Source organism: Giraffa tippelskirchi, chromosome 14, assembly GCF_054371585.1.
Source record: "Giraffa tippelskirchi isolate mGirTip1 chromosome 14, T2T-mGirTip1v1.2.pri, whole genome shotgun sequence".
NCBI classification, from domain to species: Eukaryota; Metazoa; Chordata; class Mammalia; order Artiodactyla; family Giraffidae; genus Giraffa; species Giraffa tippelskirchi.
Window position 1 is genome coordinate 7,298,082 of NC_137288.1, and position 15,847 is coordinate 7,313,928.

A 15,847-nucleotide genomic window follows, 5' to 3' on the forward strand; every position below is an offset into this window, starting at 1 on the left:
GGGCCTCTGAGCCCTTGCCTTTGGATCACCCAGGGTGGGCATTGACTGGGACAGAAAAAATTGCCCTGAATTCCATGGGCGGAAGAGCCTGGCTGTGTAGAGTTCGTGGGTTGCCGTGAATCAGACACAACTGAGGACAGAAAAATTCAATACATTAAAACACTTTTGGGGGGTGGGGGTGAGTGAAAGGGGGTGATGTGGGTTTTTTTGTCTTATATAACAGCCAAGGGAAATCTAGTTTAAACCTAAATTCACATAGACGGGAAAGGTATAGCTCTCCGTCACCCTATTAAAAAAAAAAAAAAACTACTAAACTTTTCTGAAAGTTTATTTACTAGCTTCCTTGAGCAGTTCATGGTGAAGCTTTTTTTTTTTTTTTTTTTCTGTGACATTGGCCTCATTAAAAAGTACGGTTTGCCTTTACTGGATAATTTTGTTCATTGGTTTCTTAGGGAACCTTGGTAATATTTGAGTTTCCTGGGGAGTATGGTCACATGACCTGGCCCTGGCCAATCGGTGCGTTCCACCTCCCTGGCCACTGTGATTGGCTCCGGGCTGGGGCAGTGCCCAATCGGGGCCCAGGGCCGGGCCTGACGTTGGAAGCCAGGGGAAGACGAGCTGTCGTCCTGCTGGGGTAGGGGAAGGGGTGGGGCCGGGGGAGGTCAGGCTCCAGCAGTGGGAGGGGCGTGAGGTCCGCCTGCGGCAGTTGGTGACCTTCCCGCTCCCCTCAGGGCAGAGCCGCCGGCCTGAGAATGAGGGCGCTGCTGAGCCCAGGGGCTGGGATGGCCCGTTGCTGCTGTGGTCCCAGAGCTCCACCCGAGACCTGAGGGAAACCTTCTGCCCGTGAGTCCTCTCCCGCTTGTCTGTCAGCTTGTTTGAAGCATGCTGGGTTTTCTGCCCAGCTGGCTAAGGGGAGTCCCTGGAAATGCAATGGTGTGGGTTTTGGCAGACTTCAGGGAAGACATGCCAGATGAGCCTGGGAGACTCCAGCTTAATCTGGATTCAGGAGATATCTCTTCGGGCCAGCTAGTAATTGTAGGATAAGCCTAATGAGTCTTCACAGGATGAAGAGAGTAACGTGCCAAGGTAGCATTCGATGTCCTCATTCGAGAGGATGAAGCTGGTGCTCAGAGAAGGGGGGAACTTGGCCACAGCAAGGAGGTGTGCACCCAGACAGAACCCCCAGATCCGGCCATTGGAGCTCAGGGAGGCCACTGGTGTGGCTTGTCCCTGTGGCAGGGGCCGAGGCACGCAGCCCACCCTGATTCCTGTGGGGGCCTGACTTGGGAAGTGCCATCTGGTAGCTTTGAGACTCACCAAACCAAATTGCACTGGAGAGAGGAGGGACACCTTCCTTCATCCACCCCCCACCCCCGCCGGCTTCCCACATACCCTGACCCCTTTCTCTCGATTTCGGAGCCATTTCCAGAGTCCCGCTCATATGACCTCATTCGAAGTGCACTGTGGACGAGCTGCCATCTGCAGCTGCTACCACAGCAGCCAAGGGCTTTAGCTCCCGAGTACCTCCCTTCCTTTGGAACTTGGGGGCCCTCTACTCCCCACTTGCACACCACAGACCTTTGCTGAGGATTGTGGGGACCCTCACTCAGTTTGCAGCACGTTGTAGCCATCCCTGTCCTCCCTTGAAACTCAGCTTGTGAGCTCCTTTGGAGCAGCGTGGCCCACCTGGCTGCAACGGAAGAGACACAGCTGACAGTGAAACAACAGCTTAGATCTGAGAGCCGGAAAGCTCTGTCAAAAGGGACCTCCCTCTTCACGCCGTAGAGGCTGTAGGAGCCGCCAGGGTTTCGGAACCAGTGCTGGGGCCAAAATGACTCCACAGCTGTTTTCCTTCCTGGGGAGGGTTCTGGCTTGAGTGGGAATGGCTCAAGTCTAAGGTTCTGAAAGCCCACTGTGTGCAGATGCACGGTACACAGAGAGGAGAAGGTGGAGTCCTGCCCTGGAGGTGGTCACAGCTCACGGATGAGCCAGGCAGGCAGGCAGGCAGGGCATGAGAACACCTGAGCTGCCTTCATGAGTGAATGGTGTGGGGGCAGAGGAAGAGAAGCCGGTCTGCTCCCTCATGTGGTGCCCAGGGCAGGTTGTCCCCAGAGGAAACCCTTACGACGGTGAGGAGAATCCCTGCTGTTTCCCAAGGGGTTCCGTCGGTGCGTGTCTTCCCCGGAGCGCTCAGGCCGTCTCTAAAGTACACTGGCCATGGGCATTGCCTCTCCTTGGAACTTCCCATGTGTTTCTCTTTTTTATGGAACAGTGATTTTCTAGAGGGGTTCTGGGCCACAAGGATGTTGGGTCATTTTCTAGCCTTCTGTCATGAAGAACGCTTTCCTGGGCGTTGGGGTGGTTTGTTGTTCCAGCTCCCTTTCTTGGCTTCTTTTGGGAGCTGGTGCAACAAGACGAGCTCAGCCTCTGCCTTCTGGCGGAGATGTCACCCTTGAAACAGCAATGCCTGCCTGGAGATAATGATGGCAGTGGCCAAAAGGGCTTCGTTTGGCACATGGTATCTTGAAAGGACGTACACCGTCCTTTCAGATATCAAAGGCTAGTTCAAATGACATAAAAATGAGAACTCTCCAATGGAGTCTTACAGTAGGTGGAGAGTCCGAAAAACACTGCTTCAGTCATTTCACGGAGAGTCATTGATTGGGGACACCAAGAATATAGGAAGGAATGCACAAAGAAAAGATGAAATTGTGTTCAGGATCGGGGGAAGGGATGAACAGGGCGTGCTTGCCTTGAATCCAGGCTTTGTTGGGGGGTGGGGCATAAAGATCAAACGGGTCTGAAACTACCAAGTGGTGATGGTAACACAGTATCACCAGAGTTACACAACAGTGTTCCCAAATTGCAACAATGATGAGAAAGTTTACGAATCCCAACTTAACCAACAAAAATACAGGAAACCATACAAAAAAGAAAACATCACCAGAAAGGTGGAAACAAACCAAATGCAAAGCAGTTCAGGGGAAAGGAACTCCATGTCCCCTGGGGGCAGACCGAGTTGCCGGCGTCCACGGTGAGCAGACAGGGATGGAGGCTGCAGAGCCGACCGCTCCCCTGGACGTGGTGTTTCCGGCAAGGGCTCTGGGTGTCTGTCCAGAGCGGGGGCTCGTTCTCCCTGCAGGGGTGGGTGAGTCATCGTGGGCGTCTGGGTGTTGCGCGGGAGCCAGGGCAGGCTCTCCCTGCCGAGGCGGTGACTCCTCCTCTGCCTCGGGTTGTCCTGCCAGAGCCCGAGCAGGTACAGGTGCACGTGGAGGTGGAGGTTCTGGCTGAGGGGGTGGGACATCAGTGCCTGGGGCTGGGGGTCCTGCAGGCACGGAGATCCGATCTGCCCAGTGTGCTGGCCAGTACCCAGCTGGCCTGGTGTCTCTGCGAGGGCAAGTCTCGGTTCTCCATCTGCCCTCGGTGGATCCCTGGGTCCTGCACCTGGAGCCACCACCTCTGTAGGGACAGGTCTGGGAAGTGGAGCCTGGTTCCAGTTGGAGGTCAGTGCTAGAGCTGGGGGAGAAGCAAAGTTTGCCCACAGGCCAGCCTTGGCATGTGCGTATCCCGGGACAGAAAGCTTCCAAGAGATTCCCAAAGAATACCCAGCGTCGGATGTCTTTTGGGACTGAAGTGTGCAAGACGGGGGGCGGGGGGTGTGAGGCCAGTGCTTGCTGCAGGCCCAGCAGCAGCTTTCGGGGACTCGTCCCTGTGTAGCTCAGCACCCCGTCCCCACACACTCCCGTGCAGCAGCCCCAGCGTCCTCACCTCTGTGCTCTGGCGTGCTGGGCTCCAGGTCCTCCTGCTGCCTCAGAGGCCGGGGTTCTCGGGACTCTGGGTCGGAGCCGGGTGTGCTGAGCTCCGTGGCAGCCTCAGACTGGGCCGGCGGGTGTATCCTAGGCGGTGTCTCTGCAGCAGGCCTTCCCCGCCTCCTCTTCTCCCCCGGTGGGGCTGATGCCTCCGTGGGCACGCTCACCTGGAGCCTGCACTGGGCCTCACGGGCGGGGGGGTGGTGCTCCGACCCCTCCCTCCGGGAGGTGGATGGGGTGTCCCCGTCCTCGGCCTCATCACGTGGGAAGCTCTGCAACGACAGTGACCGTCAGCCAGCCATGCTGGGAGTTTTCCAAGCTGGGCCTGGCCAGTGGAACCGCTGCTTCTGCCTGCTCGAACTTCTCTTCCCAGAAGGGTCAGAGACGTGTGTCTGCTCAGATCCCCACCCGGGAGGAAAGAGACCCACCTGTGGGTGTGAGGTCAGCCTGGGCGGCCGCCGCTGCCCGCACACTCCCCATCGGGCCCAGCCTGCTCTCCCCTGGGGTGTGGACACAACTTGTCCGCAGGCTTCTGACCCCACATCCGCCTGGGCTTCCTTGAGGGAGACACACCCCGAGAAACCCGCATCCACACACACAGGCAAAGGACCCGGTGTTTCCGGGTGGCATGGGCGAGGTGGCCTGGCCCGGCCTGGGGCTCCCCGTGTTACCTTTCTGTTTCTCCGGGCAAACGGCCAGAGGCCTCTCGGGGGTGTCCTGAGCCAACGTCGACAGGGTGCCCACGCACACTGCCTGTGAGCTCTCCTGAGGCCCCGGCCTCTGGGCATGGGCAAACAGCAGAACATCCTGGCAGCAAGTGATCTGGCTGGGGGCTCCTCTCCGCTCTGGAGGCCTGGATACCCGGGTTGCGGGTTCTGTTGGGTTCTGTTGCCGGCAGGTGACATCATCGCCTGGGGTTCGTGCTGAGGTCCCTTCCCCAAAACTTCCCAAGGGAATCTCTGGGTTTCTGACTGCTCGACCACCCCCCTTAGGCCATGTGCAGGCACAGAGACGCCCACACAGCCCAGCCCACAGCCCTGGGGAGGCCTGGGTGCAGCCAGGGCCTGAGCTCCGAGGGCCCTGCTGCTCTCAGACCAGGCTCCTTCTTCTCATAAGTGGTGTGGCCCTGGACAAGCATATGCCCCTCAGGGTTTCCCCAGTCTCTCCATCTGCAGAGTGGGGGTCATTCTCCCATCTGCTTCCTAGGTCTGTCGGCCTACGAGCAGCTCCATGCCTTTCCACCTGGGGCCGATATCACGTGGAGCTCGTGCGCTGAGACTTCAGAAAGAAAGATTCCATCCAGGGCTGACATAGCACAGAATGGGGCAGAACGAGGCCTGGATGTGCCGTGGTACCCAGGAAAAGGCACTCCCCCTCCTGACTGTTTTGAGACCCCGCATCCAAGTTGGAGGACCGAAAGGAAGACTCGAAGGTATCCCTCTCTTGTAGAAAAGAGTAGCCAACTTTCTGGTCCTGTTTCCATTGAGATTCTGTTCAAGTGTCCCAGCTCGGCTTCTGCGGGTGGCTGAGCTTCTAATGGCTCCCTGCGTTCTTGTCTTTTCCTCTGCAAACCTTCCGTCCTTTTCCCCCTTCTGGGGTGGATGGGCGCTGTCATTGCTTCTACCTTCGAGACAGATTGAGGAAAAGTCTGGACCATCGACTCCTTTCCTCTCTTTGGTTCCGTGTCTCTCTCTGGCTGTGTCCCTCTCTTTTCCTTTCTCAATTCCCTCTGTGTCTTCCTCTTTCTCTCTCGTGTGTGAATGGATGGATGCTAGGAATTCCACATGTATATGATTAGATGAGGGTTATGTTTTAGGGATAGGTTAGAGGGAGAGAAAGGCTTCAGGTCGGAGTTGGTCATAGGGGAAGGGTCAAGGGTGGTGGTGGTGTTTCTTGGAATCTGAGTGCTGTGCATTCTTCGTCTCTTTCCATATGAACCCCTTCTCAGATACACCACTTGGAAGGAGTCTCTCGTGTTCCGTTTCCTATCTTTTGCATTTGTGAATGCTTAGCTTCTCTGTTGTGAAGAGGTTCCATTGGATGGAAACCCATTGGTGTACTTCGTGTACCTCTTTCCCTTAATTGAAGAGACCCATTTCTACCTCCGCCCAGCAAATGGCAAGGAGACTCTGATGTTAAGGAGCCTTTGACCTACGCTTCTTTCTAGCTATCTCATGACATCAGTCTTTAGGGTGAGGTTTTTCCCCAATATTGAGGTGGTCTGAGATCCAAACCAATAGCGTTCTTCAGATGTAGCTGTCTGGGTTTCCCATGGACATTGATTGAAGAGGCTTTCTTGTTCCCATTTGGATAATCTCCCCTTCTGTGTCAGAGATGAGTTGACGATGGATGCTGGGGTTTGTTTCTGGACCCTCAACTTTATTCCATCGATCTGGATCTGTGTGTGTTGTTGTATTCCCAATAGCATACTGTCCTGCCGCTGCTGCTGCTGCTGCTAAGTCACTTCAGTCGTGTCAGACTCTGTGCGACCCCATGGCCTGAAGCCTACCAGGCTCCTCCGTCCAGGGCATTTTCCAGGCAAGAGTACTGGAGTGGGTCGCCATTGCCTTCTCCGATACTCTCCTGAGGATCCTAGTTTGGTCGTCTAATTTCCTTTCACACAACCTTGGATGTCCGTATCAGGGCCTTTTCGTCGGATTGTATTGACAATTTAGGCTCTTTTCTGTTTCCGTAACCCCTTTTGCAATTCTTTGTTCAGTGCGAAAATGCATTGGCATTTTGGGAGGAATAGCATCGAAGCTGTGGATTGCCTTGTGGGGCTGTGACATCATTTTACCAATAGGAATTTTTCAAGCCCTGAGCACAGCTTCTCTCTCCAGTGATTGGTGTGGGCTTGATCTTCCTTCTTCCATCTCTCGCCGTTTTGTGAGAACAGGTGCATCCTTCCCTTCTGGGTTAGATGGACTCGTGGATATCACTTCAGTGCATGGCATTGTCAGTGGGGGTGATAATTCCTTTCTCATTGGAAGACTTTGCTGTGAGTATTAGAAATGCAAGTGACTTCTCTTCCCCTTCCTCCCTGTCCATCTCTCAGAGCCACCGGGAAACAGAGGCCTCATCCACGGTCACACAGGCCTGAGGGGGTGCAACTAGACTGTTGTTTCTTCAGGCCCTCAGTGCTGGACATCATCCGGGATCCTCTGTGTGTGTCTTCCTCAGTCTGGTGTCCCTTCAGACCTTTCCCTAGTTTTCACAGGCTTGTTGTGTTGGTGTTCTTTGTCTGTTTGGAGACACATCCTTGATAAGCTTTGTATTTCCACTCATTCGTCTGGCGATGTATGACCTGTCTTTTGCTTTTGTCATGAGGTCTTTCCCACAGTAGATATCTTTGATTTTGCCAAGTCCACTGTATTCTCTGGGATTTTTTGTGGACTGCCTTTTAGTTTTGTGTGTGAAGACTCAAAGCACGTGTCCGGTTTCTGCTCATTGTTCTTCTAGATTGGTGACAAGTTTTCACGGAAAGTTTGTCTAGGGATAAGTGGAAGTGAACTCGGTGTAAGGTGTCAAGTCTCCATCTCCATTCATGTCATCCCCTGCAGTTTCCAATTCCCTGTTCCTGAGTGGTTTTGGAGACCTTGTGGGGAGTTTGGTTGCATTGGAGTTTGCATTACCACCTTGATTCGATTCACACTGTTCTGCCGTCAGGGACACTGTCAAGGGGGAGTGAGGAGCAGCCTGCACTTCCAGCAGTGACCACACGGTGGGGCGAGTGCTGCTCTCCCCTCTGGGAGCCCCAGGCCACAGGCATCCCAGTGAGGAGCCAGCTCTGTGCTCAGCTGAAAGGAGTTAGTCTCTCAGGGGCCTCTGAGCCCTTGCCTTTGGATCACCCAGGGTGGGCATTGACTGGGACAGAAAAAATTGCCCTGAATTCCATGGACGGAAGAGCCTGGCTGTGTAGAGTTCGTGGGTTGCCGTGAATCAGACACAACTGAGGACAGAAAAATTCAATACATTAAAACACTTTTGGGGGGTGGGGGTGAGTGAAAGGGGGTGATGTGGGTTTTTTTGTCTTATATAACAGCCAAGGGAAATCTAGTTTAAACCTAAATTCACATAGACGGGAAAGGTATAGCTCTCCGTCACCCTATTAAAAAAAAAAAAAAACTACTAAACTTTTCTGAAAGTTTATTTACTAGCTTCCTTGAGCAGTTCATGGTGAAGCTTTTTTTTTTTTTTTTTTCTGTGACATTGGCCTCATTAAAAAGTACGGTTTGCCTTTACTGGATAATTTTGTTCATTGGTTTCTTAGGGAACCTTGGTAATATTTGAGTTTCCTGGGGAGTATGGTCACATGACCTGGCCCTGGCCAATCGGTGCGTTCCACCTCCCTGGCCACTGTGATTGGCTCCGGGCTGGGGCAGTGCCCAATCGGGGCCCAGGGCCGGGCCTGACGTTGGAAGCCAGGGGAAGACGAGCTGTCGTCCTGCTGGGGTAGGGGAAGGGGTGGGGCCGGGGGAGGTCAGGCTCCAGCAGTGGGAGGGGCGTGAGGTCCGCCTGCGGCAGTTGGTGACCTTCCCGCTCCCCTCAGGGCAGAGCCGCCGGCCTGAGAATGAGGGCGCTGCTGAGCCCAGGGGCTGGGATGGCCCGTTGCTGCTGTGGTCCCAGAGCTCCACCCGAGACCTGAGGGAAACCTTCTGCCCGTGAGTCCTCTCCCGCTTGTCTGTCAGCTTGTTTGAAGCATGCTGGGTTTTCTGCCCAGCTGGCTAAGGGGAGTCCCTGGAAATGCAATGGTGTGGGTTTTGGCAGACTTCAGGGAAGACATGCCAGATGAGCCTGGGAGACTCCAGCTTAATCTGGATTCAGGAGATATCTCTTCGGGCCAGCTAGTAATTGTAGGATAAGCCTAATGAGTCTTCACAGGATGAAGAGAGTAACGTGCCAAGGTAGCATTCGATGTCCTCATTCGAGAGGATGAAGCTGGTGCTCAGAGAAGGGGGGAACTTGGCCACAGCAAGGAGGTGTGCACCCAGACAGAACCCCCAGATCCGGCCATTGGAGCTCAGGGAGGCCACTGGTGTGGCTTGTCCCTGTGGCAGGGGCCGAGGCACGCAGCCCACCCTGATTCCTGTGGGGGCCTGACTTGGGAAGTGCCATCTGGTAGCTTTGAGACTCACCAAACCAAATTGCACTGGAGAGAGGAGGGACACCTTCCTTCATCCACCCCCCACCCCCGCCGGCTTCCCACATACCCTGACCCCTTTCTCTCGATTTCGGAGCCATTTCCAGAGTCCCGCTCATATGACCTCATTCGAAGTGCACTGTGGACGAGCTGCCATCTGCAGCTGCTACCACAGCAGCCAAGGGCTTTAGCTCCCGAGTACCTCCCTTCCTTTGGAACTTGGGGGCCCTCTACTCCCCACTTGCACACCACAGACCTTTGCTGAGGATTGTGGGGACCCTCACTCAGTTTGCAGCACGTTGTAGCCATCCCTGTCCTCCCTTGAAACTCAGCTTGTGAGCTCCTTTGGAGCAGCGTGGCCCACCTGGCTGCAACGGAAGAGACACAGCTGACAGTGAAACAACAGCTTAGATCTGAGAGCCGGAAAGCTCTGTCAAAAGGGACCTCCCTCTTCACGCCGTAGAGGCTGTAGGAGCCGCCAGGGTTTCGGAACCAGTGCTGGGGCCAAAATGACTCCACAGCTGTTTTCCTTCCTGGGGAGGGTTCTGGCTTGAGTGGGAATGGCTCAAGTCTAAGGTTCTGAAAGCCCACTGTGTGCAGATGCACGGTACACAGAGAGGAGAAGGTGGAGTCCTGCCCTGGAGGTGGTCACAGCTCACGGATGAGCCAGGCAGGCAGGCAGGCAGGGCATGAGAACACCTGAGCTGCCTTCATGAGTGAATGGTGTGGGGGCAGAGGAAGAGAAGCCGGTCTGCTCCCTCATGTGGTGCCCAGGGCAGGTTGTCCCCAGAGGAAACCCTTACGACGGTGAGGAGAATCCCTGCTGTTTCCCAAGGGGTTCCGTCGGTGCGTGTCTTCCCCGGAGCGCTCAGGCCGTCTCTAAAGTACACTGGCCATGGGCATTGCCTCTCCTTGGAACTTCCCATGTGTTTCTCTTTTTTATGGAACAGTGATTTTCTAGAGGGGTTCTGGGCCACAAGGATGTTGGGTCATTTTCTAGCCTTCTGTCATGAAGAACGCTTTCCTGGGCGTTGGGGTGGTTTGTTGTTCCAGCTCCCTTTCTTGGCTTCTTTTGGGAGCTGGTGCAACAAGACGAGCTCAGCCTCTGCCTTCTGGCTGAGATGTCACCCTTGAAACAGCAATGCCTGCCTGGAGATAATGATGGCAGTTGCCAAAAGGGCTTCGTTTGGCACATGGTATCTTGAAAGGACGTACACCGTCCTTTCAGATATCAAAGGCTAGTTCAAATGACATAAAAATGAGAACTCTCCAATGGAGTCTTACAGTAGGTGGAGAGTCCGAAAAACACTGCTTCAGTCATTTCACGGAGAGTCATTGATTGGGGACACCAAGAATATAGGAAGGAATGCACAAAGAAAAGATGAAATTGTGTTCAGGATCGGGGGAAGGGATGAACAGGGCGTGCTTGCCTTGAATCCAGGCTTTGTTGGGGGGTGGGGCATAAAGATCAAACGGGTCTGAAACTACCAAGTGGTGATGGTAACACAGTATCACCAGAGTTACACAACAGTGTTCCCAAATTGCAACAATGATGAGAAAGTTTACGAATCCCAACTTAACCAACAAAAATACAGGAAACCATACAAAAAAGAAAACATCACCAGAAAGGTGGAAACAAACCAAATGCAAAGCAGTTCAGGGGAAAGGAACTCCATGTCCCCTGGGGGCAGACCGAGTTGCCGGCGTCCACGGTGAGCAGACAGGGATGGAGGCTGCAGAGCCGACCGCTCCCCTGGACGTGGTGTTTCCGGCAAGGGCTCTGGGTGTCTGTCCAGAGCGGGGGCTCGTTCTCCCTGCAGGGGTGGGTGAGTCATCGTGGGCGTCTGGGTGTTGCGCGGGAGCCAGGGCAGGCTCTCCCTGCCGAGGCGGTGACTCCTCCTCTGCCTCGGGTTGTCCTGCCAGAGCCCGAGCAGGTACAGGTGCACGTGGAGGTGGAGGTTCTGGCTGAGGGGGTGGGACATCAGTGCCTGGGGCTGGGGGTCCTGCAGGCACGGAGATCCGATCTGCCCAGTGTGCTGGCCAGTACCCAGCTGGCCTGGTGTCTCTGCGAGGGCAAGTCTCGGTTCTCCATCTGCCCTCGGTGGATCCCTGGGTCCTGCACCTGGAGCCACCACCTCTGTAGGGACAGGTCTGGGAAGTGGAGCCTGGTTCCAGTTGGAGGTCAGTGCTAGAGCTGGGGGAGAAGCAAAGTTTGCCCACAGGCCAGCCTTGGCATGTGCGTATCCCGGGACAGAAAGCTTCCAAGAGATTCCCAAAGAATACCCAGCGTCGGATGTCTTTTGGGACTGAAGTGTGCAAGACGGGGGGCGGGGGGTGTGAGGCCAGTGCTTGCTGCAGGCCCAGCAGCAGCTTTCGGGGACTCGTCCCTGTGTAGCTCAGCACCCCGTCCCCACACACTCCCGTGCAGCAGCCCCAGCGTCCTCACCTCTGTGCTCTGGCGTGCTGGGCTCCAGGTCCTCCTGCTGCCTCAGAGGCCGGGGTTCTCGGGACTCTGGGTCGGAGCCGGGTGTGCTGAGCTCCGTGGCAGCCTCAGACTGGGCCGGCGGGTGTATCCTAGGCGGTGTCTCTGCAGCAGGCCTTCCCCGCCTCCTCTTCTCCCCCGGTGGGGCTGATGCCTCCGTGGGCACGCTCACCTGGAGCCTGCACTGGGCCTCACGGGCGGGGGGGTGGTGCTCCGACCCCTCCCTCCGGGAGGTGGATGGGGTGTCCCCGTCCTCGGCCTCATCACGTGGGAAGCTCTGCAACGACAGTGACCGTCAGCCAGCCATGCTGGGAGTTTTCCAAGCTGGGCCTGGCCAGTGGAACCGCTGCTTCTGCCTGCTCGAACTTCTCTTCCCAGAAGGGTCAGAGACGTGTGTCTGCTCAGATCCCCACCCGGGAGGAAAGAGACCCACCTGTGGGTGTGAGGTCAGCCTGGGCGGCCGCCGCTGCCCGCACACTCCCCATCGGGCCCAGCCTGCTCTCCCCTGGGGTGTGGACACAACTTGTCCGCAGGCTTCTGACCCCACATCCGCCTGGGCTTCCTTGAGGGAGACACACCCCGAGAAACCCGCATCCACACACACAGGCAAAGGACCCGGTGTTTCCGGGTGGCATGGGCGAGGTGGCCTGGCCCGGCCTGGGGCTCCCCGTGTTACCTTTCTGTTTCTCCGGGCAAACGGCCAGAGGCCTCTCGGGGGTGTCCTGAGCCAACGTCGACAGGGTGCCCACGCACACTGCCTGTGAGCTCTCCTGAGGCCCCGGCCTCTGGGCATGGGCAAACAGCAGAACATCCTGGCAGCAAGTGATCTGGCTGGGGGCTCCTCTCCGCTCTGGAGGCCTGGATACCCGGGTTGCGGGTTCTGTTGGGTTCTGTTGCCGGCAGGTGACATCATCGCCTGGGGTTCGTGCTGAGGTCCCTTCCCCAAAACTTCCCAAGGGAATCTCTGGGTTTCTGACTGCTCGACCACCCCCCTTAGGCCATGTGCAGGCACAGAGACGCCCACACAGCCCAGCCCACAGCCCTGGGGAGGCCTGGGTGCAGCCAGGGCCTGAGCTCCGAGGGCCCTGCTGCTCTCAGACCAGGCTCCTTCTTCTCATAAGTGGTGTGGCCCTGGACAAGCATATGCCCCTCAGGGTTTCCCCAGTCTCTCCATCTGCAGAGTGGGGGTCATTCTCCCATCTGCTTCCTAGGTCTGTCGGCCTACGAGCAGCTCCATGCCTTTCCACCTGGGGCCGATATCACGTGGAGCTCGTGCGCTGAGACTTCAGAAAGAAAGATTCCATCCAGGGCTGACATAGCACAGAATGGGGCAGAACGAGGCCTGGATGTGCCGTGGTACCCAGGAAAAGGCACTCCCCCTCCTGACTGTTTTGAGACCCCGCATCCAAGTTGGAGGACCGAAAGGAAGACTCGAAGGTCTCCCTCTCTTGTAGAAAAGAGTAGCCAACTTTCTGGTCCTCTGTTTCCATTGAGATTCTGTTCAAGTGTCCCAGCTCGGCTTCTGCGGGTGGCTGAGCTTCTAATGGCTCCCTGCGTTCTTGTCTTTTCCTCTGCAAACCTTCCGTCCTTTTCCCCCTTCTGGGGTGGATGGGCGCTGTCATTGCTTCTACCTTCGAGACAGATTGAGGAAAAGTCTGGACCATCGACTCCTTTCCTCTCTTTGGTTCCGTGTCTCTCTCTGGCTGTGTCCCTCTCTTTTCCTTTCTCAATTCCCTCTGTGTCTTCCTCTTTCTCTCTCGTGTGTGGATGGATGGATGCTAGGAATTCCACATGTATATGATTAGATGAGGGTTATGTTTTAGGGATAGGTTAGAGGGAGAGAAAGGCTTCAGGTCGGAGTTGGTCATAGGGGAAGGGTCAAGGGTGGTGGTGGTGTTTCTTGGAATCTGAGTGCTGTGCATTCTTCGTCTCTTTCCATATGAACCCCTTCTCAGATACACCACTTGGAAGGAGTCTCTCGTGTTCCGTTTCCTATCTTTTGCATTTGTGAATGCTTAGCTTCTCTGTTGTGAAGAGGTTCCATTGGATGGAAACCCATTGGTGTACTTCGTGTACCTCTTTCCCTTAATTGAAGAGACCCATTTCTACCTCCGCCCAGCAAATGGCAAGGAGACTCTGATGTTAAGGAGCCTTTGACCTACGCTTCTTTCTAGCTATCTCATGACATCAGTCTTTAGGGTGAGGTTTTTCCCCAATATTGAGGTGGTCTGAGATCCAAACCAATAGCGTTCTTCAGATGTAGCTGTCTGGGTTTCCCATGGACATTGATTGAAGAGGCTTTCTTGTTCCCATTTGGATAATCTCCCCTTCTGTGTCAGAGATGAGTTGACGATGGATGCTGGGGTTTGTTTCTGGACCCTCAACTTTATTCCATCGATCTGGATCTGTGTGTGTTGTTGTATTCCCAATAGCATACTGTCCTGCCGCTGCTGCTGCTGCTGCTAAGTCACTTCAGTCGTGTCAGACTCTGCGCGACCCCATGGCCTGCAGCCTACCAGGCTCCTCCGTCCAGGGCATTTTCCAGGCAAGAGTACTGGAGTGGGTCGCCATTGCCTTCTCCGATACTCTCCTGAGGATCCTAGTTTGGTCGTCTAATTTCCTTTCACACAACCTTGGATGTCCGTATCGGGGCCTTTTCGTCGGATTGTATTGACAATTTAGGCTCTTTTCTGTTTCCGTAACCCCTTTTGCAATTCTTTGTTCGGTGCGAAAATGCATTGGCATTTTGGGAGGAATAGCATCGAAGCTGTGGATTGCCTTGTGGGGCTGTGACATCATTTTACCAATAGGAATTTTTCAAGCCCTGAGCACAGCTTCTCTCTCCAGTGATTGGTGTGGGCTTGATCTTCCTTCTTCCATCTCTCGCCGTTTTGTGAGAACAGGTGCATCCTTCCCTTCTGGGTTAGATGGACTCGTGGATATCACTTCAGTGCATGGCATTGTCAGTGGGGGTGATAATTCCCTTCTCATTGGAAGACTTTGCTGTGAGTATTAGAAATGCAAGTGACTTCTCTTCCCCTTCCTCCCTGTCCATCTCTCAGAGCCACCGGGAAACAGAGGCCTCATCCACGGTCACACAGGCCTGAGGGGGTGCAACTAGACTGTTGTTTCTTCAGGCCCTCAGTGCTGGACATCATCCGGGATCCTCTGTGTGTGTCTTCCTCAGTCTGGTGTCCCTTCAGACCTTTCCCTAGTTTTCACAGGCTTGTTGTGTTGGTGTTCTTTGTCTGTTTGGAGACACATCCTTGATAAGCTTTGTGTTTCCACTCATTCGTCTGGCGATGTATGACCTGTCTTTTGCTTTTGTCATGAGGTCTTTCCCACAGTAGATATCTTTGATTTTGCCAAGTCCACTGTATTCTCTGGGTTTTTTTGTGGACTGCCTTTTAGTTTTGTGTGTGAAGACTCAAAGCACGTGTCCGGTTTCTGCTCATTGTTCTTCTAGATTGGTGACAAGTTTTCACGGAAAGTTTGTCTAGGGATAAGTGGAAGTGAACTCGGTGTAAGGTGTCAAGTCTCCATCTCCATTCATGTCATCCCCTGCAGTTTCCAATTCCCTGTTCCTGAGTGGTTTTGGAGACCTTGTGGGGAGTTTGGTTGCATTGGAGTTTGCATTACCACCTTGATTCGATTCACACTGTTCTGCCGTCAGGGACACTGTCAAGGGGGAGTGAGGAGCAGCCTGCACTTCCAGCAGTGACCACACGGTGGGGCGAGTGCTGCTCTCCCCTCTGGGAGCCCCAGGCCACAGGCATCCCAGTGAGGAGCCAGCTCTGTGCTCAGCTGAAAGGAGTTAGTCTCTCAGGGGCCTCTGAGCCCTTGCCTTTGGATCACCCAGGGTGGGCATTGACTGGGACAGAAAAAATTGCCCTGAATTCCATGGACGGAAGAGCCTGGCTGTGTAGAGTTCGTGGGTTGCCGTGAATCAGACACAACTGAGGACAGAAAAATTCAATACATTAAAACACTTTTGGGGGGTGGGGGTGAGTGAAAGGGGGTGATGTGGGTTTTTTTGTCTTATATAACAGCCAAGGGAAATCTAGTTTAAACCTAAATTCACATAGACGGGAAAGGTATAGCTCTCCGTCACCCTATTAAAAAAAAAAAAAAACTACTAAACTTTTCTGAAAGTTTATTTACTAGCTTCCTTGAGCAGTTCATGGTGAAGCTTTTTTTTTTTTTTTTTTCTGTGACATTGGCCTCATTAAAAAGTACGGTTTGCCTTTACTGGATAATTTTGTTCATTGGTTTCTTAGGGAACCTTGGTAATATTTGAGTTTCCTGGGGAGTATGGTCACATGACCTGGCCCTGGCCAATCGGTGCGTTCCACCTCCCTGGCCACTGTGATTGGCTCCGGGCTGGGGCAGTGCCCAATCGGGGCCCAGGGCCGGGCC

The 15,847-nt window shown here is 54.6% G+C and overlaps 2 protein-coding genes and 1 long non-coding RNA gene across 3 annotated transcripts in view; 1 reads left to right on the forward strand and 2 right to left on the reverse strand.

Annotated features, from left to right (window-relative positions):
• The window catches only part of LOC145534155 (uncharacterized), a 40,404-nt gene that overhangs the window by 6,955 nt on the left and 17,602 nt on the right, over nucleotides 1–15,847 (forward strand). The window contains exons 2-3 of the long non-coding RNA XR_014074283.1: nucleotides 732–843; nucleotides 8,359–8,470. This is a non-coding gene — a long non-coding RNA (uncharacterized LOC145534155). The remainder of the gene's footprint in view (nucleotides 1–731; nucleotides 844–8,358; nucleotides 8,471–15,847) is intronic.
• Nucleotides 738–6,167, reverse strand: LOC145533874 (uncharacterized). Its single transcript, XM_081561218.1, has 3 exons — nucleotides 4,481–6,167; nucleotides 3,769–4,081; nucleotides 738–3,516 (listed from the first exon to the last, which is right to left on the reverse strand). Exons 1-3 carry the CDS (start codon nucleotides 4,715–4,717, stop codon nucleotides 2,885–2,887), a joined length of 1,182 nt encoding a protein of 393 aa, XP_081417344.1. The 5' UTR covers nucleotides 4,718–6,167; the 3' UTR covers nucleotides 738–2,884.
• Nucleotides 8,365–12,541, reverse strand: LOC145533852 (uncharacterized). The gene is made up of 3 exons (XM_081561195.1): nucleotides 12,108–12,541; nucleotides 11,396–11,708; nucleotides 8,365–11,143 (listed from the first exon to the last, which is right to left on the reverse strand). Exons 1-3 carry the CDS (start codon nucleotides 12,342–12,344, stop codon nucleotides 10,512–10,514), a joined length of 1,182 nt encoding a protein of 393 aa, XP_081417321.1. The 5' UTR covers nucleotides 12,345–12,541; the 3' UTR covers nucleotides 8,365–10,511.